This window comes from Palaemon carinicauda, chromosome 22 (genome assembly GCF_036898095.1).
Source record: "Palaemon carinicauda isolate YSFRI2023 chromosome 22, ASM3689809v2, whole genome shotgun sequence".
Lineage (NCBI taxonomy): Eukaryota > Metazoa > Arthropoda > Malacostraca > Decapoda > Palaemonidae > Palaemon > Palaemon carinicauda.
In genome coordinates this window covers 36,033,373-36,058,097 of record NC_090746.1, presented here as the reverse complement: position 1 = coordinate 36,058,097, position 24,725 = coordinate 36,033,373, and the positions used below count along the sequence as shown (strand labels likewise).

General features: G+C 45.8%; 1 protein-coding gene across 4 annotated transcripts in view; it reads left to right on the top strand.

Moving 5' to 3' along the window:
- The window catches only part of SCAP (SREBP cleavage activating protein), a 305,057-nt gene that overhangs the window by 24,378 nt on the left and 255,954 nt on the right, over positions 1-24,725 (top strand). For 3 of the 4 annotated variants that reach the window (XM_068346119.1, XM_068346120.1, XM_068346122.1), the window contains exons 2-3: positions 14,242-14,407; positions 21,283-21,457. In XM_068346119.1, coding sequence (XP_068202220.1) covers positions 14,259-14,407; positions 21,283-21,457 — 324 coding nt within the window. In that variant the 5' untranslated portion in view covers positions 14,242-14,258. Of the gene's footprint in view, positions 1-5,881; positions 6,014-14,241; positions 14,408-21,282; positions 21,458-24,725 lie in introns of those variants that run through there. The other variant, XM_068346121.1, reaches the window with a different exon arrangement.

Sequence of the window (24,725 nt, the reverse complement as noted above, 5' to 3'; positions counted from 1 at the left end):
TTGGAAGAGATAGACAATCTGTCTATCTCCGACGAACTGGACTCTTCTCAGAAGGACCAGTTTTGTCAAATGCTTCGACGTCATCTTCCAGTCATCAGTACTGGTGATGATGATGTGGGAGAGTGCTCAAGCACACCAATACGCATCCACCTGTATGACGAGACGCCCATTTATCAGAGAGTTCGACGGTTTGCCAAACCCGTCGCTGACGCCATCGAGGAACAGTGCAAGGAGTTGCATGAACTGGGTATTATTGAACCCAGCATCTCTCCTTGGTCTTCACCCATTGTTCCAGTCCGAAAAAAGGACAATAGTATACGGTTGTGTGTGGACTACCGTAGACTGAATAAGGTGACTGTCTCTGATAAGTTCCCGATGCCTAACATGGCCGACTCTGTATTTGGACTTCAAGGAGTCAAATACTTTACAACCCTTGACCTGGTTCGTGGATACTACCAATTACCGTTGGCAGAGGACAGTAAGGAATACACGGCTTTCTCTACTGCCTTTGGACACTGGCAGTTCAGACGCTTATCGTTTGGACTGAAAAATGCACCTGCAGTGTTCCAGAGAGAAATGCAGATTATTCTCCAAGAGTTCCCGAAAGCCAAGGTGGTTGTCTACATTGACGACATATTGATACTTGGGTCTTCTTTTGAGGAACACCTGAAACTGGTAGAACGAGTTTTGGCTACTCTCCAGAAGCACGGACTCAAGATAAAACTCGGGAAGTGTTCTTGGGTTCAAGCCGAGGTCCAGTATCTTGGTCATCTGGTTGGACGTTCTGGTATGCGTAAGCTACCAGAATACATCCAGAAAGTGGAAGACTTCCCTAAACCGACCACTGTGCGTGAGCTACGGGGATTCCTGGTACTGGTCAACTTCCAAAGGAAGTTTATCCCCATGTGCTCACAGATAGCCAAACCATTATCTGCGAAGACTGGAGGACGAAAATCTCAAGGAACTAGGAAACTGAAGTGGACTGCAGAAATGGACAGTGCCTTTGTGCGCTTGAAGGAACTGATCAAAGAGGACATTATGTTGTCATACCCTGACTACTCCGCTGATGCTAAACCCTCGCTGATGCTAAACCCTTGGAGTTGTTTGTTGACGCTTCGGGTGAAGGTGCTGGTGCTTGTCTGTGCCAGGAGTCCTTGGAGCATCCAGGGGAGCGTCGGGTGATAGCGTACGACTCCATGACTTTCCTTGACTGCGAGACCCGTTACTCTACCATTGAGCGTGAGTTGGCTGCTCTGCGATGGGGAGTGAAAACCTTCAGGGCCTTCCTTTATGGTCAGTTCTTCGTGATCCATTCTGATCACCGTCCCCTGATGTACCTTCATGACATGAAGATGGTGGACAGTCGTCTAGCACGGACACTGGAGGACCTGTCCGAATTTAACTTTATTGTTAATTACTGTCCAGGAGATCAGAATGCCGCTGCTGACTGGTTATCCCGCTGGCCCGCATTGACTGACTATCTGTTAGCTACTGAACCCAGCACTCCGAAGTTGCCTACTGGACTGGCCTTGTATAAGGAGGTTCGTGGTGGTCCAGATTCTCTCATCGAATCCTTGGAGCTAGTCGTGAACTGCTGGACAGAAGGGTCAGGTGTCGCACCCGAGTCTCTGCTGAAGGGAGCCAAGCTCCGGGATGCCTTAGTTCAGCAGTTTCTGAAAGACGCCGGTCAACTAGGCTTCAAACTGGACAAGACCAGTAGGAACAGGATCAAGGCAATGAGATTTCCAGGTACAGTCCTAGCTCTGGAGTTGCTATTGGCAGCATCAAAGTTATTGAACCTGGAAATCTGGGTCCATTGGGGTCCCACTTGTCCCGTAGTCTATCGTGATCCATCCGTGACTGAGCCTCAGTGTGTGCATCTTCAGTGTCTGTCTGGAGTGCATTTTAATCCTCTGATTGAGCTCCGCAATTACGTCCCTCCAACTGACGTGATTCTGGGCCATAAGGCGGAGGTAAAATCTCGTGTTCGTGACGCTGAGGGCTTGATCACTGATGATCAGGAAGCGCCGGAGGATTGTCCTGTAATCCAGTACGTGACAGAAAAGGCACCTCGTCAGTCCAGTTGTACCCATGTGTCTCAACACTCGGCAGTAGGTATAGTAATGATGCAGGAGACCTTATTTTGTGCTCTTGTTGATACAGGAGCACAGGTTTGTCTAGTAAGTGAGTCTGTACTGAGCCAACTTGGCATAGAGTACCAGGTACTGTCAGGAGAACAGCTAGAGGGGTTGACTGGTTTCTGCACCAGCATTCTAGGCTACGTCCAGTTAGAGGTGAAGTGTCCTTCTGGGTGGGGGCTACCGCTGTTTAACTATGCGGTGGTAGCTGCCAAAGACATTAACTTTTGTTATGTTCTTGGTAGGAATATACTGGACGCAGCCTACCTGACACTGGATTCACCCCGAGAACAGTTGGTGTATGAGCACACTACTGTTCTTCAGTTGTCTCCCAAGGTACTCTCAGTCTCCTCCCTGCATACCGAGACCACTGTTATGAAGGTAACTGATCCTGAATCTGATCAGGGAGTGTTCTCTGGAAATGCTCTTCTGTCCTTCAGTCAGGTGTCCAAGATCCAAGGAGATCATCGACAGATTCAATCTGTCATTAAGATGATCTACTCTGGGGTTCCTGCATCTCGAGTTCCACGCTCCTGTCTACCCTATAGAAGATGTTGGTCAAACCTGGAAGTTCACCAGGGTTTGCTAGTGAAGCGGAACCCAGACGGCTCAGTAGTCCCAGTAGTCACCTTCAATGTCCTGATTGACCTAGTTGCCGAGACACACCTCCAGAATGCTCACTGGGGGATCGGGAAAATGATTGCAATGCTCCGTCGACTCGTCTGGCACAGATCTTTAATTAATGTAATCAGAGATATGTGCCGGACGTGTTGGGAATGTCAGACTTGTAAGGTCTCAAGGGAGGTGGTTGCCCCTCCGACCTTGAAAATAGTGACCTCTTCTCCCTTTGAATTGGTTGCTATGGATCTTGTGAGTCTCCCAACAACCAGTACTGGTTTTATTGGGTGTCTGATGGTAGTCGACCATTATTCCAAGTGGGTAACGGCAGTACCCATAAGGAATAAGAAGAGCAGTACGATATGCCAGGCACTTGAAGACCGAGTTTTTCCTGTTATTCCTCATGTTCCAGTCCGGATATTGACTGATAACGGTCCTGAGTTTATTTCCCAGGAATTTACTGAGTTGTTGGAGCGGTATAATGTTGTACATGTGAAAACAACTCCGTATAAACCCTCTAGTAACGGTGCAGTGGAGCGAGTGAATCGTACCATTGGTGAGTTACTGAGGGTGATTTCTGGGGAATCTCGGAAATGGGACCAGTTCTTATCCCGAGCAGTTCTCAGCTACAACCATTCCCACCACATTGAGATTGGCTGTACACCAGCTGAGAACATACTGAAGGGTGCTCACGATGTTGATAGTATCCCGTTGCTATCAGCAGAAACGAGAGACCCATGGGCGGAAGGACATCCTCGGTACAAACCGTTTAAAAAGGGTTCTCTGGTGCTTAAGAAGTTGCACCTGTTGGGACACCTTCTGACGAACAAGCTCATCCCTAGGTTTGAGGGGGTATTCCGTGTTACTAAGGTACACGAGAATAAGGTCACCTATGAGCTGCAGAGACTGCCTGATGGTGAACTGGTAAAAGCTCACCATATCCAGTTAAAGGCCTGGTTTGAACCTCCAGTTTATCTTAGGAGGCACTTTCTCTGGTATCCGAAGGGTCCTGATCCTGTTACAGAGACTCTGAGTAGTCCAGAACTCATGGCTGACAGTCCTGTTTCTTCTGAAGTCTCTGAGAGTTCTAGTTCTAGTAGTGATGGCGACTCCTATGGGGTAGCTGCAGTAGTGGCGTCCTACCTTCTGTCTCGAGATTGTAACAAGTCCCGACGACAGAGGAAAAGTCACCATCCTACTAGGGCTACTACTCAGCCTAAGCCCATTCTTAAGCCAGCTAGGACTTACGAGAGAAAGAAAGCACTGGATGCTTGGTTATATCCTCCGGAAAATTGTGATGAGACTCCTGTCTTAAAGCCTGAATCGTTTCGAGATCATTTGGTCCTCCAACTATGGGAGAACAGCCCCACTGGAATGTGTAAAACCCCTATTTTGTCTCCCGAGTCAGTGGTTCACTGTCCTGTTCCTGAATTGCCAACGCCCCAGTTCTTAGCTTCTTCTTTCCAAGAGGAAGGTATCGTTCATCCTCTGGGGAGTTGGGAATTCTGGGAAGTTTCCAGTATTCCATTATTGGAACTACCTTCTGGTGTTTCCAAGAGTTCCAGTCCAGATTGGTCAAGACCTGCTACTTTAGAAAGCCCTGTTTCTGAATCGGCAGTGTCTAATTATTCTGATAATGACTTTCTTGGTTTATTGCCACCCGATTGTGACGACCCACTGTCGCCTGAAGATCCCACCTTTAGTGGATTTAGTCCCCCATGGACTAGGTCAAAGGGTCCTGTTCTTGACCTACCTTTAGTTCAGTCTCGAGTCCTGGAGTGGAGACCTCGTCTCACTGACCAGACGAATATTATAGAGAGGGAACCATCCTCCATTCCTAAGTCACCTCAGAATTTAAACCCTTTCCTACATTCTGATGGTGGATTAAAACACCGGTCAGAGCTCGAGGCTGAAGTGGCACAGTCAGGTATATCAAACCTGAACGTTACAGCACTGTTTGAGTCGCTCGAAATACAAAGTTGCCCCGAGTCATCGCCTGATTTTTCGGGATTTTTATTGTCCTCTTCTGAGTCTACGGATTCTGTCTCTGGTTTACCTCAAAGTATGTCGATCACCCGCAGATACCAACTGTTATGTGAGGTTATCGACCGATTAAAGACACCCAGCCTGTATCTGGAGAGTCGCCGGCTTAGCCTGTCTCCTGTGCTGCGAGAAATTAATATGGCTCGCCAGCAGATTGCTGAATCCCGGCGCATGTCCCGAGACAGAATTTTGAGACTCAGAAGAACTATAAATCTCCCACGGAATTAATCTTGGTACAGTTTTTAAAGAAAGTTTTGATAGTAATTACCCTTTTTTGTTCTTATTAGTTATATTTTAATTCCCACATTGGGTATCTGAAAGGCTGGGAAAGGGACACGTGGTGTGAGGAAATCTTTATTTAGTCACGGTTTCTGTAACTGTTGTATTTATTGTTGTACTGTAAATCGACTTTGACCGTGACAGTTATAATAAATTCAGTAAATTGCTTTTATCAGGTAACACCTGCAGTCCAAAATCAATGAGTTTTGTATGTTTTTTAAATTGATTTTGGACTGCAATGCATGTAATTTTTTTTCCTTTGTTAGATCCTGAATGTATACCTATAATACTGATGTTTTCTGTATGATATGGAAATTGTTATATTGTATATTATTGAAGCATTGTTGGGAAGAATAGACAATAATCTAACTTTTTATTTGTAAGTACTGGATCTCCATTGTGTTTAAAAGGTTGTCTATTCCTATTGCTTTTTGTTAAGTCATGAGTCTGTGGAAAAAAATGTATTGTACCTAGTGTAAATTTATGTAATTTGATATGTAACTTAAGGAAGGGATGATGAATTAAATCTCTAGTTGATCATCCTACCTTTTTACTGAATTTTTTTTGCAAGGTAAATTTTCTTTTTCCACTTGAATGTACAGAGTTTGTGTGGGGTGTTGCTGTCAGTTACGAGGCATTTTTTGGATGGGCTTGAGGGCTAATGGGGGGGAATGCAATATATAAGGGTTTGTGACTGAGAAAACTTTAGTGGTTTGTGTGTGTATGAAATATATTTGATTTTATTTTTTTCTTTTGTATCCCTCAAGCCCCCCTTTTTCCAAAAATGTCTTAATGTGTTATTGTTCCTTTCCAGGTATTGACAGCAGCCCCTACACTCAGTAGGGAGTGTAAGGGAGAGCAAATTTAGAATATTTCCTGTTATCAGTCTGGACTAGTCGGTGATGCTGTTCTATATCCATACCTTGTAACTAGAAGTAAGCTACTGTGTTGCTATATGAGAGTGTGTCATGAACATTAGATAGTTAACAACAGCTATGGAAATGGCATATCTGGTCAGAGGCCCAAGAAGTGAATTCCGATGTTAGGAAGAGGGTGACTTTCGAGTTTAGTATGAATTCAGACTTATTCAAAACCCCTTCCAAGATTGAGAGATTTCAAATGTGCTGTTGACAAACTTGTCGAGACATTGTAATGGTGGGCCCGCACAGACCTGTACGACATAGTATGCGGCTGTACTTTTCAGAAATTAGGTCTGTTTAAGTGACTTTGCATCCCAATGGTGGACGGGAGATTGATGAGAACAGTATTGATTTAGGGAAAATTATGGTACTGTATTTTTCACCGTTATATGTTCTTTATAGATGGCATACTGGTACTTGCCCAAATAGATACACGGTTAGGTGTGCCTTGGTTTAGACTTGGCCTGTATAGGAACACTTATGAGTGTCCCACCTGGGGTAAGAAAATTTCCTGTTTATGTATCACTGTTACCCTGTCGCTGAAGTTTGACGTTAAGGAATGCTAATTTTGTCTTTAATTTTCTATTTGGGTTGATGGGTCCATGCTAACATAACCCTAACAGTTTTGTACAAATGAATTTTATTTTTTTGTTTTATGAACACTGCATAGCCTATTATTCCTGTTCCTACACCAATGTGCCCCCCTTCCCCAGCCACTGTTTTTTAAGATCTCTTAAGTACCGTAACTTATCATAATTCTTTCCTCCCACACTGTGTCCCGTAATTAATTAAACAATATTTCCTTTCACCTAATGTTCTTATACTTGTACTTATGATCAGCAAGCAAAAGGGAGGAGAAGCAAACGGGTAAGTCAGGTTCTAGCTGGGTCCCCTTGCCCAGTATAAATCAAGGGGTGGTGCCCAGTACTCAGGTCTGTTGAACTGTTACTCAGGTTTTTGGGTATTCCACTGTTGTATATTTTTTGTGTAGTGAACGTCGGGTTGTGGTCGGCATTCGGACACTAGGCAGTTCGGGTGCTACCTCTGGCCACAGTCCGCAAACCACTACATCGCTCTCCCCCAGCGCCTTCAGCAACGCTCCCTCCCGTCTTCCTGGAGCCTTCGTCGCCTACGGATCGACACGAGGAACCACCAGCAACGCGGGACGACTCGGAACCTTCGGTGCGGTCCTACAGGTCTTCGGGCTCCTTGTTTGAGTCATACTCTTACTCCTTGGAGAATTGAGCTCCGAGGGACCAAAGGAGAAGACGAGACAGGTCCCGCAGGAGGAGGTCCTGTTCCCGTTCCAGATCTTGCCACGCCAGGAGGCACGCTAGATCCCCCAGGAGGAAGTACAGAAGCCGCCTCTCCCCTAGGGAGGAATGGGTGCGTGTCGCCATCCCGCGCAGCCACCTCCTGGGAGTTTCGGCAGTTCCGGGTACCTCTGATTGGCTCCCAAGGGCTCGTTCTCCCACCACAAAGTACGTCCCCTGAAGCAGGTCCGAGCGTCGGAGGGAATCCTCACTTCAGGCCCCAGGAGACAGGCATAAGTCCGCGAAGATTCCGACTCCATCCGCCCAGCGGAGAGAGTCGCCCCTTTGGCCTGGCAGCCGTGTCCCAGCCTCCAAGTCTTCGACAAGCCGGCCGGAACGCGAGAGACATCCAGCAGCCATGAGGAAGTCCGCAGCAGCTTGGTCCCCGTGGGGGTGGGGAGAGACAAGCCCAGGATGGAGGCCTCCGTCCCAGCGGCGATGCCCGTCCTCCATCCAGAACCGCCGAAGGTGTGCCGCGACAAAAAGATGCCTCCTCCCCAAGCGGCACCCTCCGTCGGGGGTGCCCCTTCTCAGACAGAGGAACATCCGACGGAGGGCCTAGGAGACGGCGCTGAAGGTTCAGCGGTCGAGGTCTCAGCGTACAGGAAGGTTATAGCCCTCATTAGACGGCACCACAGGCTAGACGAGCCGAAGCCCGCCACAGACGAAGACTGGCTCTCGGGCCTCAGCAGATTGGTCGATACCCCCGTGCAGCAGAGGCCCTCACTGTCTCTTCCCCTGGCTAGAGACGTTAGGCTGGGCATAGCGCATATCGACAAGATAGTGGCCAGCCATGCGGACGCCCCCAATCGTCGGAGCGCCTCCAAGCTCATCCAGGGTCTCAAGACCCAGAAGCTGTTCTACCTCCCTGAAGGGCGCCGTGTGGGTCCCTGTACAGTAGAACCTGCAATCGCCATCCTAGGTCAGGGGGCCGCAGAAGAGAGAGCGTCCGCCGCCCCAGTTTGCTTCTCTCTTTCGGAGACCTCCATGATGGAGGATTTGGCCATGGACCTGGTCTGTCTCGACGTGGCTAGATTGGTGGGCCTGCACCCTGGTGGGCTTTCAGGCCTCGCACGACCTCTCGATTCTGGAGAACCAGACATTGCTGAAGGAGCTGATTTGCTCTTCCCAAAGAGCCAGCGCTCACCTGCGCACCAGCGCTTGCCTGCTCTCCAGCGCTCTTCTGCGCATTTACTGGAAACTGTGCTTCAGCAGAAACTGAGCACCAGCATCATCCTATGTGCCATCGCTCCAGTACTCTCCTGCACACTCGCGGAATAGGCAGAAAAAAGAATAAAACTTTCTGGACAGGTCAGCATTGCCCCAATCCTCTCCCCGCAAACGCATAACATGGCCTCCGGGAAAAAAAGAAAGAGGAAGAGGTATCACAGAAGGATTCAAGATCCTGAAGATTCCATCTTCCTTGCTACCTGTCTCTTCTGAAGTTTCTTTTTCCTTGACCGATCACCGTCAGCAAATAAGAAAGCATTAACAGACTGATCTCTAGATCACTGTTTGCTGATGGCTAGTTCACGGTTTGCTGATCACTAGCTAGGCGATCACCATATCGCCAATTACTAGCTCAGCTCTGATCATTGACCTCTAGTCCCTCCAATGACTAACGATCTCCGATTGCTAGTCAATAACCAGTCATTAGCTTGCTGATCACTAGATCACCGATGGGCAGTTCATCTTTCTTCGATCATTGAACTCAGCTCGCTGATCTCTGACCAGCCCATCGTCAGCTTGCTGATCTCTGACCAACCAGGAGGGACCATAGTCAACTTGCTGATCTCTGACCAACCAGGAGGTACCATAATCAGCTTGCTGATATCTAGCTCACCGATCACCGGTCCGCGATTGATCGCTGATCATCAATGGATTACCACCACCAACTGACCATCATTAAACTATTCTGCTGTCTCTCAGGACTCTCAAAACAGATTACCAACTCATTTATTGCCAACCTACCTTGGCTGACTGACCAGACCGCCTTCATCTGCCTGTCAACTACTATCGTCGGCTTACAGACCGCTGATTCACCGATCATCGGCAATTCGCCAGCAGTTCGTGACTCGGACTTACTAGTCAACCTCTGCCCGTAGTTCTCTAGATCAGAAAGTATACAACACACTTCTCACTACTGGCCGTTCGCCATCACACTAAAGTGATCGGCAAACAATCGACAACCCTCATCAGCGGCTTGTCTACTGGGGACTACTTGCGAGCACTCTCCAATTGCATAGTAACCACTATACCCAACAGTTAACCATTGATTAACATTCGCCAGATTGATTCTATTCTAAGGAACAGCATCAATCGCATCAGGGCGCTTGGTAGGGTTAAGCGTTGCCTTCCTTCTGTTAGTTAAAGGAATTCTCTCTCAGGGAAGAATCCTTGCATGGTATCTCGTCTGATTCTTTATGCCACAAGTCAGAACCCCAGTGTCAACAATCTCCCATGCAAAAGGAGCTGTCCCTTTGAGTCGATGTCCACACCATGTTGGAGTTCGAACAAGGGCTAAGACTTCAGGTCTTCATTTGCACACTGGACCTAAAGGACACATACTTCCAGACCCAAACCATCCATCTAGGAAGGTTGGAAGATTCAGTCTAGACAAACAAGAAACACCAGTTCAGGGCACTGTGCTCCAGTCTTTCCACTACACCCATCCTGGTCTCACAGGATCGTTTTCTGTCTCCTCCGTTTTCGGGACGACTGACTGACCTTAGCAGACTCGGTGGTAACCTTGCATTAGCACCGGAACTTCTGAAGTCTTTTTACCAAGATCCAGTGATCAAGGTAAACCTGTGGAAGTATTCCCTACTTCCCTCCCAGAAGACTGGTGTATCTGGGAATGATTCTAGCCACCAATCTCCACAAAACTTTCTCAAAACAAGAACAACTCCCATCCCAGAGTGACTTGAGTCTGATTGGAATTAGGCCCTCGATTCCCCAAACATTCTGACCCTCGTAGGACCAGAAGTTTGGACGAATCTCAAGGGATGGGTGTCAGTCGAGAATCTACAGAGTGGTATAACCTTCTCATCCTTCCCCACCCCTCGGACTTGATGCTGTGCTTAGAACACATCAAAAGAAGTGAGGAGGGACCATAGTGCTGCACCACACGACCTCAGCCCTCTGGACAGAGTCCGAAAGTACCTTCACTTAAATCTCTTAAGAGATGAAGGTCAACTTTCCAGTCCTTCAGCAGCCTCATCGGTTCCTAACAGACCACTCAGTGATGTGATGGTGACAATACCACACACCACATAGAGGCTCACATCGGCAAGCAAGAAGGAACTTGCTCGTAGCCTCTTCCCATCTAACAGTATAAACACTAATATGAGACAAAGTCCGTTCGGTACCACTATCAGCCTGCTTCATTACAGACTAGAGGAATGTGTTCGCCGACAATCTGTGTACAGCATCTCAGATAAGGTATACCGAATGGTCTTTGGATCATCTTGTAGCCAACAAAGTCTCGACTTTACGGGGTCCTCCAACTAGGGATCTGTTCAATGCTCTTGAGCCTCAGGCTGCCTTTGCTCCCCAGTCCTAGACCCCAAGGCTCTCTGGCAAAAATCAGGCCAACAACGGTGGATACAACAAGGACGTTTACGTCTCGTCCCTGTTTTATCTGGAGAAGGGCACTCAAGAAGGCTAGAACTTCGGTCAGCCTCTCAAGGACTCTCCTAGCTCCGCTATGGCATTATGCAGAACGGTTTCCAAACCTTTTGCAGCACCTGATAGTCTCTCCAAGAGAACCCTCTCCACATCACAGGCAACCCACTTCGACACATACCACAAGCTATAGCTTTGCTATGATTGTACCCCTGGAGACTACCCAGTACCTCCTCTCCCACAGAGGCTTTTCGCAATAAGTTGTGAAAAGATTGACTAGATATCTGAGGAATTTCTCAGCATCAGTCTACCAGGCAGTATAACGTCTTGTGTGGTTGGTGTCATTTGGAAGTGTGTCTCTCCACTCGATACCTCTATTCCAGCAATAACGGAATCCTTGAGTACATGCAGGAGGAAAAGACCCCTATTCAGTATCAACAGGTAAAGGTGATCACGCAACCTTGATCCTTCACATTCAAACTGAAAGGAAGGGACATCCTCTCATCGCTAGACCTTTTCTAACTCATACGGACTTACAATTTGCCTTTCTCCAGTCGGAATTGAGACCTTCCTCTTGGAACATGGTTCAAATTCTCCCGTCTCTAAAGAGACCTCCTTATGTTCCACTTCACCAGACAACAAATTTTCACCTGGTTTAAGAAGACATATGTTCCTACACACTCTGACAGCATCCATACGAGTCAAGGAACTTCATTCTCTCTCTTTCGACATCACCCATTAATTAGAAGGGCGAAAGGCAATGTTCAGCTTCGTCCCTGAGCACTGTATGTCGCCAGACACAGTCTCCAGAGGTGACGGATCCTACACAAGTCTCCACTCGGTAACAGACGATCCAGATCATCAGTTACTGTACCCAGGGTAAGGTATGAGACTCTACCTTAAGAGAACGGCAACAGCCCACCCAGGTTCCTTCTCTTGTCATCAGCACTGGGAGAGACTAAAGGAGGATCACCAAAACATCATCTCAACATAACGACCCATGATGTCAGGGGCATAACTATGCCCCCGGTCCTTCTAAGCAGATTACTCTGTGGAGCAGGTTTTACAAGAATGAATGTGAATGCTCCAGGTGACTTTCACAACCTTTCTCCTGCAAGACATGATCCACAGGAACTCGAGACGATCTCTATCGGTCCGGTGGTGGCTGCACAACAGGTGGTTGTATACCTCAAGCTCCTTATTGGACAAGTAGCAGAAGGTTGAGGGCACTGTTACCCGGTTTTAGTCTGCGTGAATGAAAAGATTTGACTAGTTCTTATTCTTTTCTTCATCCTACCCTCTCATGGCGAAAACAGCATCCTTGGTTCTCTGCATAAGCTGACCTCAAACCAATGCAGGTAAACCATGCTCCCTTGTGTAGGCCTACCTAGTATTAAGCTAATACTGTTGCGTTCCCATACCCTGGCGAGGTGGTATTGGGAAAGTCTTGGTTACATCAGTTTTTTCCTACATAGACTCGGAATAACTTTACCTAGACAGTCACATTTCTGCATGTCTCAACACACAGCTTGCGTAGGCCGCGGACCTTGCGTAGCAAGGTTTTAGCGAGGGCAGGGACTCCTTACTTTTGAGTACTAATATACTCAGATAAGGAGCCCCCGGGTAAAGCCAAAAGCCAGATTGGCATGGACGTCCACCCTTCCTAATGGGTGAGTCACCCCTAATAAATAGCGTGGTTTGTATTCCAGTCACGGAACAAATGACAAATTCGTAGATATGTGTATTTTTCCTAACTATACAAACCTTAGCTATTTATACAAACTTGCCCGCCAGCCCTATCCCCCTTGAAGTCCTACCTCCAAGCAAAGTGAGCTAAATCACAGGTGTGTGAGCAGGAGTGATAGCAAGCTACCCCCCCTACCCCCTGCTAACTAGTGGTGTTGGTAGTTAACCCTCGCTAAATTTTAATGGCTTGTCATTTCAGCTCCGCCGAAAGTATAACCCCTAATAAATATCTAAGGTTTGTATAGTTAGGAAAAATACAAATTATCTACGAATTTTTCAATTCACGTACCATCGCACGAATTGCTCAGGCTGTTAGCTATCACAGATGTTGAGAGTTAGCGAGGTGACAGGGTGTCGTGCGAAGCAAAGTTACACCCTGGAATAAGAGCCAGCCAGTTGATTTAGGACTTCCTACCACCTAATGGTGAGTTTCCATTATAAAGAGCTAAGGGGTATGTATATAATGCTGGAACAAATGACAAATTTGGAAATAATTTGATTTTTTCTTAATTACAGTACAGTATACATACAGACATTGAACTCTCTACACATTTGTCCAGCCATCACCTATCCCCCAAGAGGTTCTGCCTATAATTTCAAAGTGATGTAATGATACCCTGCTACCCTCACCCCCACTAACTAACGGTGTTAATTACACCTTGTTAAAAGTCTTATGGCTAATTTCAGCTGTCGATGAAATATATTTCCACTGTTTAGAGCTCAAGGTTTGGATAATTAGAAAAAATACAACTTATTTCCAAATTTTTCATGTTTGTATAATGTAGTTAGGAAAAAGGCAAATTACTTTCAAAATCTATAATGTTACACACATTTGCATCGACTCTGAAAAACAGTTTTTGTCCAACTCCTTTAGGAAACTTTATAAACTTGTCAGTTATGTTATAATTTTTTCTCAGTATTTTACCTTTTGCCCTTCTTATAGATCAGCTATAATGTTTAACTGAATCCACAGCTAGGCTTAGCAGCAGTTCTGTGTCATTTGTTAACCAAGTTGCAAAAAACTTATTTTTGAACTACAAAGTAAGTTTATGAAGCTTTTAAAGTTGATCCAGTAAGATGGAAGAATTTTGATTTTTCTCAGTTTAAGTTTACTTTGGTAATTTACTTCTTGATTGTAGTTGTCCTTGTGTGTAAAGCTAATGCAATTAATTTGGAAATGATTTGACAATTTCTTTGTTTATGTATGGTAAGTACTCAGGTTACAATGGTTTTGACTTTTGTCATTTTGTGGATACAAAACAGCTCACCCATGAGTGAATTGCATTATTTTTCATGATACAGTTTCATTTTATTATTGTGTAAAAGTATCCTCATTGTGTTTTTCTAGTCAGTTATGTTTCCAAATCATAAAGAGGTTTTATATCCAAGATTGTGACTTTACTTCTGTAAAGGCATAGGTGTTTGACTTTAGTGCCTATGTTCAGTACAGTACTATATGAGTTGCAAAAGGTCTTTGGAAATGATCTCTGTTGTAACCTGAGGGCCTGATGTAGTCTAAAAATACTGTAATAGCTTTACCATTTTTTCTTTTATTTACAGTATGAAAATAATTTGAAATGGCAGAGGGAGTTGAAGGTACTGGTGGAGGAACAGGATGCACTATCCCAGAAATGGTAGCCCAGTGCTACTACCGTTATGGTCTTTTTGTTGCAACACACCCCAAGAAAGTTATCTCATTGGCTGTAACCTCTTTCCTCATTCTGTGGTAAGGAAGTATACTGTACGTTTGTTCCTACTCAAATACAGACCATTGTCCTTTAATAAGAGTATGACTTCAGAGAACTGGAATGGCTGTTAGAAATTCAACTAGGTAGCTATAATCAAGGTGGGTTACAGGGAATCCCTGCCCACTTGTCAGTCATCTAGACACTCATTTGACTTTACCTAAATGCAGTACATATTCACTCTTTGTTCCTCTTGAATCTTTGGTGATTTATGCTTTTTTCTTTTTAGTTTAAGGAGCACGACTCTGGCTTCGAATTTTGGAAATACAGATTATTGTATTTTGGCTAGGATAATGTCTGTATTCCATGTTTCAAATAGGTTCCAATCCTTTGTTCCTGCATGAATACAGCCCTTGTCCTTTAATAGGAGTATGCTTTCTGCTTGGCTGGAACTTAGCCTGTCAAAATTTATAAGGAGGTGTACGTAGTTTCTGGCTGGTGGTGGGGAAGCCCTACTCACCCAGCCAGTACTGTATTGAGTAGCCACTTGTTTTTAGTCACTGGAGAATATAGATATCAACTGGCCGTTTTAATGTAAGGAGGACGAAAGGTTTTGCAATTTTCCTGAAAATTGTAGCTGACTGACACTTTCTGTGTAACCTGTCGATAAACAAATTTGTTTCTATTAACAGCGTTCCTATTGTAGTTTATTCCCTTTCTAGCGTATACTGTAATAGTAATGACAATGAGCATGGGGAAATGATTCCGGATTAGCTTGTTTAATGAAGTATAGGATTTGTTGCCTAATGCCTTGAATGGAAATAGTACCTCCTTGTTCTCTGATAAACAAGGGGCCAGACGAGCGGGTAGCAGTTCTAGCCAAAAAGGCCCTGAGAGTAGTGACTGGACATAGAGAAGTATCTTGGAGAAGAGGAATAATCTTCCAAGGGGACCACCTATTTTGTGGGTCCTCATTTTTAGCTAGGAAAGCTCTGTCTGGAGAAAGAAGTACTTCACCTGAAGGGAGGAAATCTATGTTTTCTGATTTTTGTGAGAGAGCTGCTAGTTCTGAGATTCTAGCACCCGAGGCCAAAGCCGTTAGAAATAAAGTCTTCCTAAGAAGAGTGATATAGGAGCAGGATTCGTTGTCCGTGTCTGACGCAAGTTTGAGGACATCGTTCAGAGACCAAGAGACCTTTTGTGGACGAACCGAAGGTCGAAGCCTAGCACATGCTTTTGGAATAGATGAGAAATAGGAATCTGCCAGGTTAATGTTAAACCCAACAAGGAAGATCTTCTTCAATGCTGACTTGATGGTGGTTATAGTGCTAGCTGCTAGGCCTTTGTCAAATATGAGAGAGAGAGAGAGAGAGAGAGAGAGAGAGAGAGAGAGAGAGAGAGAGAGAGAGAGAGAGAGAGAGAGAGAGAGAGAGAGAGAGAGATGTAGAGAGAAACAGAAAGAGAGAGAAGTCTTATTTAAAAGAGCTTGTTAATGCTATCATGGTTTTCTTTGCTTCACTTTTTTCTTTCTTTCTGTTCATCACGCTGGCCCTTCTCACAAATGATCGTTGCCAACAATCTCTTTGTCCTTTATCCCTATCATCAAAAGGCATTCTATCTCTTCCAGGGTATTGCTAAGATGTCTTGTAATAATGGTGATCCCCTTCGATGGTTATTTGCTTTAATGGCTGCCTTCAGCTTGATGATCCTCGAGATCATAGGCCTATTCCGGCCATATTGTTTAGCCATACAGTATCACTCACATGCACACTGCTCTCATGTTTTTCTATAATTTCTTGCTTCAATTCTAATGAAAGAATTGCCTTCTTCCTGTACTGAAACTTAGCTTCTTAGGCACCATGATTATAGGTAAAATCAAAAAGGAAGAAAATAAGCACTGTTAATAACTGACCAAACAGAGGACAACCACACGATACACATAAGAATAGAGAACTGAGCACTCGACGCTCAATGGCGTAATGTTTACTTCGTGTGTCGAAATAAAATTCGGGTGTAGAGTCAAAAATTTGCTCGAATTTTACTTCGGATGTTGGAAAATTTGGATGTAGATACGTTCGTGTGTAGAGGTTCCACTGTATAACCCGTCCAATAGTAGATTGAAAATATGTCTCAATCTTATCCTTTGGGAATAGTTATGTGCGCTTGATAGTTACCGACCAGTCTCTTGTCCAAAAAGTGATCATGAAGGAGGTTCGCTGTAATAACATAAACAGTACAGGATACCTGGTTTACCAATTAGTATCATTCTTACTCGGCCAACCCCCACTATATCGGTGGCAGTTGGAGGGAGGATAAGATCCTTCTCTCCCCCCTTTCATAACAGAAGCGTGCAATCAGTTGCACATCTTGACATCAACTCAAGATGCTTTCTTGCTACGCAATCCCTCAACCCTTCGGGACGAAACGAGGAGCATTGATTTTCACTTGATAGTCAAGGTTGCTTGTTCCACCCAAAGTAACTTGTCAGCCCTTAGGGGATGGGAACAACAGTCACAATCCTGGGGTATTTTTGATCAACCTATAGGGTAATTGGTTGTGACCAGGTAGTCCAGTGCCCTACGCCTTTTCCGACAATCTGAGGGGGAAAATCTTTCCTCATGGGTCCAAGAGTGCCTCAAGTCAAAGTGGAATCGAGCAAGTGATTCCTCGGACACCCTGGTTCAACTAAGGTCAGAAGAACTGACGGACCTCAGATGGTGGGTGGCAGACGAGAACCTCCGCAAAGAGGTCAATCTTCTCTTCGGATGCATTAAAAGAAGGTATGGGCCCCATAAGCTGCACCAAACTATCTCCGAACTTCGGTCCGAATCAGAAAGATACCAACATACAAATCTCTTAGAAAACCATCTAGCAGTAGAAATTCTCAGATGGACAGAAGACAGGTAGGTATCACTCTCTGCTCGCGTCATTCCTGGTAACAGGAATAAAACAGTCTGAACAGAGCTACTCGGATAGTGGGCTCCGAGTGGTCATGGAATCATCTAGTAGCCAACAAAGTCCTAACTTTGTGGGGTTCCTCGACTGTGGACCTGTTTGCAACGGCCCTGAATTTCTGGCTCCTGCTCTGCTGTTCCCAAGTCCTGGACCCCAGGCTCTCGGGCCCTGCATCACAAGATGAATTCCAACTACGGTGGGACAACATATATGTGTACACTTTTCCCCCCGTTCTGTCTGATTAGAAAGTTTTCAGCCAAGTCAGGATAAGCAAGAACTTATCAATGACTTTAATAGCTCCACTATGGCATCACTCAGAATGGTTCCCGAACCTTCTGCAGCTTCCGAGGGAACTTCCTCCATGACACGATCTACTCAAACAGCCACTTACCAACGTCTCCCACAAAGCCGTAGCTTCGCTTTGACTTCACACCTGGAGACTCTAGCACTCCCTCTCTCAGAGAGGCTTTTCGCAACAAGTTGCGGAAAGTATGTCTAGACTCCTCCAGACACTATTCAGCGTCAGTCTTCCAGGCAAAGTGGTTTTGTTTTTGTGGCTGTTGTCGGGGAAGGAGTATCGCTCCCCTCGATACCCCTATTCCAACAATAGCGGTGTAGTGGTTTGCGGACTGTGGCCAGAGGTAGCACCCGAACTGCCTAGTGTCCGAATGCTGACCACAACCCGACGTTCACTACACAACAAATATACAACGGTGTAATACCCCCCCCCCAAAAAAAAACTAAGTAACAGGTCAAGAGAACGGAGCTCTGGGCACCACCCCTTGATTTATACTGGGCAAGGGGACCCAGCTAGAATCTTGCCTTTTATCATACCTTTCATTGGGCTAGCTGGCTTATAAATAAAGGTATAAGAACATTAGGTGAAAGGGAATATTATAATTAATAAAGGAACACACTGTGGGAGGAAAGAATTATGATAAATTACTGTACTTAAGAGATCTTAAAAAACAGTGGCTGGGGAAAAGAAACCGTGGTGAGAGGTTCTGAAATGAAATGCTGTATACATAAAACAGGCAAAAAAATATATTTATTTGAAAATTAAACTATTAAGAATACATTAATATATCAGTTAAGATAGTCAAAGGCAAAATTAACATCCCTTTTGCATATTGTACCAGCAAGAGAAAAAAATACTAAGCTGCATGCAAGATATATCACCACACAGTTACAAAACGGAACATTAAAATCCTAACAAAACATGACTGCAGAACCCTCAATGCCCGAATTCTTTACTGAAAACTTCCCCAATGTTAATAATCAATGGCCTTAATATTGACCAGTCATGTTCTGCCGTCAAATCTGCTTTGAAGAATGGCAGCTAAAACTGAAGAATGGCATGCCAAAATACAGCTGAGGGCCAGTGTCTGTCTTCCCTCATTACTTACAATCACATCACACAATTAATTCTTACACTAAAGTTTCTGTAAGCTTTCAGAAGTGTTGACATCATATTGATGGGAAAGTATGAAAAATTTTGCACTTTACTTAATACAACACCTCAATACAGTTTTTCCCTTGATCGCAGGACTCTAACATACCATAATTTAATTCTTGTCCCACATCTCTCTCATATCATGAATATGGAAAACTCAGTCACCATAAACCTTTTTTTTCAGCAGGAGTCTCAGATCTCCAATCGGCAGGATTCCCTGTCATCCCAATCTCTTTTACAAGTTGGCCCTTATCAGTCTGACGATGAAGGTATCCATGAGTCATTGCAGACCTTCAGTTATAACAGTTAAACAGACCACTACACACTAGTAACAGGCAATACCCTAATTCTCTCCCTTACACTCCCTACTGAGTGTAGGGGGCTGCTGTCAATACCTTGATTATGTATCTATCAATACCTGGAAATAAGATAATAACATACAAGCATTTTTTTATATGGGCACAGATGGATATGAATATATATATATACAGTATATATATACAGGTATAAAAAAAATGACTGTTTCATACAATACAAATCCACTAAGCTTTCATAGATACAAACATATTTTATTCCAGCGGAGTTCCATATACACCTTCGAGAAGAAATGCTTCCATTGGTTTTGGCAGTCTAAGGCTACTGCTCAGCCTTGAGTCTCGTCTTTAAACTGAAAGGAGTAGATATTTCCTCCTCAGAACTTTTCTTACTCATACGGAGTAATGAGTTTACTTGTCCCCAGTCGGAAGTTAGACCTCCTCCTTGGAACATGGTTCGGGTCCTATAGTCTCTGAAGGGTTCCCCCTACAAACCTTTGTGCCAGGCAACAGATCGCCACCTTACCCTGAAGACGGTGTTCTTACTCGCTTTGGCTTCGGCCAGGGGAGTCGGTGAGCTGCATGGTCTATCTTAGGATGTCTCCCACTCAAGGAGATGGGGAGAAGTAATACTCAGCTTCGTTTCTAAGTTCATGTCTAAGACTCAAAATCCGTGTGTGTCGGATCTTCCCATTCCGGGTAGAGAGTCTCCATTCAGTACCGAAGACCCAGACCAACTGGTATTTTGGCCAGTAAGGAGTCTGAGGTGTTACCTTAAAAGAACAGCAGCAGCTCTCTCCTGTGTGTCAGCACTGTTTGTCAACACAGGGAAGGTCAAGAAGAGGGTCATAAGCTATACATTTTGTTCCTGGATCCGCAAGGTCATTGACTTACCGTTTAATCCTGACCCTCCTCCTCAAAAACAACCCATAGCTCATGACGTCAGGGGCATTGCAACGTCCCTGGCGTTCAAGAAAAACTACTCTGTCGCGCAGGTATTGCAAGCGAACGTGTGGAAGCGTCGGACGACCTTCGCTGCCCACTACCTGCAGGATGTAACCCACAGGAACATGGATACATTCTCCATTGGTCCTGTGGTGGCTACACAAGAAATGGTCTAAAACACCTCAGGCACCTTGATGGACAAGTAGCAGAGGGTTGAGGGCTGAGGTTACCTGGGTTAATGTGTGGTGAATGAGTAAAGAAGGACTGACCTCTTTCTTCCTTTCACCTTCTCCCCCACTGGGGAACTCAGCACCATGGTTCTCAGCACAGCTGACCTCATGTCTCTGTAGCTAAGAATCATTTCACGTGTATCCTAAGTATTGAATTAATACTTGTTACGTCCCCAATATCCCTGCGAGGGTGGCTATTGGGCAAAGTCTCAGTACTCTCAGATTTCTATGACTCGAGATCTTATTACCAGATCACCTACATTGCTAGTATCATGAATGCACAGCTCATGCAGGCCACTAATTGTGCATAGCTCCACTATTTTAGCTAGGACAGGGTAGGGAGAACCCCAGGTCCAATGCCAAAGCCAGTTGGTGAGGACTTCCTCCCACCTAAGAGGTAAGTCATCCCCTATGAATAGCGAAGGGTTTGTATTTGAGATGGAACAAATGACAAATTTTTAAGTAATTGTAATTTTTCCTATCATACAAACCTGGTACTATATATACAAAGTGGCCCGCCAGCCCTATCCCCCAAGAAGTCGTGCCATAAAGCAAAGTGGTTACTCAACCCATGTGTGTGGGTGAGCAGGATAGCCAGTCTACCCCCACCCCCCACCCTCTAATTAGTGGGTTGGTTGGCTACCCCTCACTAAAAATTATCATGGCTTGTCTTTCAGCTTCGCGGAAAGGTAATCCCCAATAAATAGCTTCAGGTGTCTGTGTTAAGAAAAATACAAATTACTTACAAATTTGTCATTACAGTACTTCCAAATTTGTCATATTACTGTACATTAAAAATTTGTTATTGTGCATGTTGCTCAATGTTGAAAGTTATTTTAGTCCATATATATTTTTAAGTTAAATTTGAAGTTTTTGTGATAAACATCTACAGAAGGGAAGTGGCTATAAAGTATAAAAAGTGAAAAATAATTTAGATTTGTCTTTGTCTTTAGTGTATAGTAGTAGGAGGAGTAGATAAAACTTTTTCTATAATTTTTTTTTTTGTCATATGTTTCCAGTGCACCCCTGTGGCACCTTCCTATTCTTCCTGGTTATCTTCCACAAGAATATGTAACATCTTTGAAAAACTACAGTGTTCCCCCACCTGCTCCTGAAGGAGGCATACGACTTGATCCATCACCAACCCCAACACCTTTGTGGTACCAAGGGCATCCACGTGCTTATATACAGCAAGTAAGAAGGATGATAGTCATTCTACTCTTTTTATAATTTATAGGGATCTTTAGTATTTTTTATTTTTTTTTCACATTACATTATTTAAAGGAATGGTGGAAGAATTTTTTTGTTATGAATTTTTTACTCTCGTCATTAAATCAAGACTCAATACCTATAGGAAGTTCTATAGTGAATCGTATATGAGTTTTTTTTTAGAATTTCAATAGTTGGAAGTTAAGACTAATGAGATATACAGAAGGTACTGGCCAGAATTGTGAGTTAGATGTAAAATTAACCCAATTTAGTAATTCAAAGGTTCTTTGATATGTGAAAATTTATAATTAAGTGTTACCTTGTACTGTAATAGAAGACGTCTTATTTATGTACCGATATGTAGACGATCTTCCCCTTATGGTGGTACCAAATCTGACTGTCAGCTGTGCCATGTTTCTTCATCTTCTGTTGTACAAGATTTACCTACATTAATAGAAGTGCCATACTCTTCAAACAGGCAATTCTCAATTTTCATCAGCACAACATCGTAGTAATAGATTTAAATCTTATTTAAACTGTTACAGTAAGACCTTGCTAAGTCATACTTTACTAGGTCACAAACTCCTTCACTTCAATCCTCAACTCCCTTTGAAAGCATCTTTGTCCTTACATGAATACAAACATTTGTTTTTTAATTAGGAGTTGTTCCAACACGAATACTTACCTCGAACTACTTTCTTAGGAGTTACCTGTAATCTCCTCTCTACCGACCAGAGTTTTGTGTAGTATACCCTAAACCTGTTTTCTATGGAGGGCTAACTCGGGAGTAAGAGAACGTGCCCCGAGGGTAGCTTTTGCGCTAGGTCGAGGTCCGCTTGGGTCGTGAGCGCCAGTAAGTTCTCTGGTCGCGACGTGACACCACGTCGCTCTCGTCTCTCTCGACCCTTTGTGTATGCCGCGTGTGTCCCACGTGTTTACCGCGTGGTAACTTGTGCTTATCTACCCTTCCTTGTGCTTCCCAAGTGTATTCCTTTGATTCCCTGCGTTCCTGTGTCTTGTGTTTGTGCGTTATGGAGCAGATCCGCCGTTGTCCTGGGCCTAGAGCCGGAAAATCGTGTGGAGCGTTCCTCTCCAAACCTGAAGTGGATCCTCACTCCCTTTGCTCTTCCTGTAGGGGCAAAGTTTGTTCGCCTTCGGATACATGCCTCGAGTGTGTTGGTTGGAGTGAAATTCAGTGGGTGCGTTACGGCACGAAGAAAAAGAAATCGTCGAAACGTTCACCCAGAAAATCTAGTGTTTCTTCGCCGCTACCATCGCCCAGTGAACGGTCCGACGGGGCTTCTGTCTCTCCTTCCCCTACCCAGAGTAGGGGACGAGGTAAGTCCGTTGTGGGGAAAGACCCGGGCGTTCTTCCCCAGGAGTCTGGTGAGTGTGAAGTGGGAGTTGCGGGACCTTCTCGGGCTAGTGAAGAGCCTGGTAGTGCTGTGTCAGGGAACTCTGGAGACTCGGCCCTTGTTCTTGGGGGGCACGTTTCCTCCGATGACCCCTTATGGTGTAGCAATGTTGTTTCTGTGTCTTCGCCCCCTTCGTGGGCCTGTGTTTCAGGTTCTTCGGCAGGCGGCGACAACCAGGGTAAGTTAGGCTCCGCAGGGAGTGATGCCTTCGGATGGAAGCTTTCTAAAATGCCAGGTAGGTCCCCTATGCGGATGGAAGAGGGCCTGGATACCTGGTTCCCTAGTGTTGGGCGCCAACCCTCGTTTCCAACCCCTCTCACGGAAGTTCCTGAAACCTTCCTGCAACCTTCTACCTCGGGTACACAACGAGTCGCGAAGTCCCCCGCTTCTGCCCGCCGTACGGTGGGTACGGTGACGTTGGGCTCTTCGGATGGTGGGGAGTCATTCTCTTCGGGAGAAGAAGCCAGGAGAAAACATCGGCGTCGGAGGGAGCGGTCCAGGAGCAGGCGTTCCCGCTCAAGATCCCGTTCCAGGTACAGCAGGAGGCGCTCCCGCTCTCCACGGAGGAAACAGGAGGAGTAGGTCACCCGATGGTGATTGGGTTTTCGTACCCCGTAAGTCGGAGATACAGTGTTCCCCGGACCGGCGGTCCAGGGATTTCTCGCCAAGGAGACCATCCTCCAGACATTGTTATGACCCTCGCAGGGAGAAACGCGAGAAGGCCTCTGCAGGCAGGCGTAAGACCGCGAAGCCTCCGGTTCACCCCGCCCAGCGGGGGGAACTGCGCTTCCTTACGGGCAGCCTGGCCGAATCAGCCCAGCAGGTGCGGCCCTCGGACGTTAAGGAACGGTTCCCGCTGTCGGGTCAGCCCACGGGATCCGCGTCCTCATCCCCCAGAGAGCATGATCGGACACTAGTCCTCGCCGGTTCGGCGATGCCTGTTCTAACCCCCGTCCCTGGTACGGAGGTCTCCGCCGGGGAGGACCAGTACCTCCGCAGGGGAGTGCCTGTTGTGCCGGGGAGTGCCTGTTGTGCCAGGACCAAGGCGCCCGGTGGGAGTGCCCGGTGACCCGGCTCCCCGGGCTCAAGTCAAGGCTTCGGCCGACGGTAGGGAAGGTTCCCCGACGGAGGACTCGGCCTATAGAAGAGTAATTAGTCTGATCAGGAGACATCACAAGATCGAAGAACCGGCTGCTACCGATGAGGACTACTGGAGGTCCAGCCTTATCCGGTTGATGCAGGCTCCTGTCCAACCAAAAGCCTCCCTGGCTCTTCCTGTGGCCCGAGATCTCGTCCTGGGACAAGAGCACATTGATAGAGTGGTGGCAGGTAATGCCGAAGCTCCCAAGACGCAGAGCTCTTCGAAGTTGCTCCAGGGGCTCAAAACGCAGAGCAGGGTCTATGTGCCAGAAGGACGCCGGCCGGGAGCCTGCAAAGTGGAACCTGCTCTCGACATTCTGGGACAGGGCGCCTCGGAGGACAGAGCCTCTTCAGCCCCGGTCTGTTTTTCTCCATCAGAGGCTGCGATGATGGAGGAAATGTCTAAGGACCTAGTGCACGTCTCCTCTTGGCTAGACTGGTGGGCTTCCACATTAGTAGGTGTGCAAGCTACTTATGACCCGACAGACCCAGAACAGCAAAGCCTCCTGAGGGAGCTTATCACCTCCGGGGGCAAGACCCTTAAGTTCCTCACTTACCAGTCTCTCGCCCTGACAGCGAATTGGGTGCTTCGCAAGAGGGACACCATCCTGGCGAAGATGTCTCGGAAGGTCCCAGACAGAGAAGCGAGGGCCATGAGGAGCCTTCCTTTGTGGGTTGACTCCTTGTTCCCCTTAAAG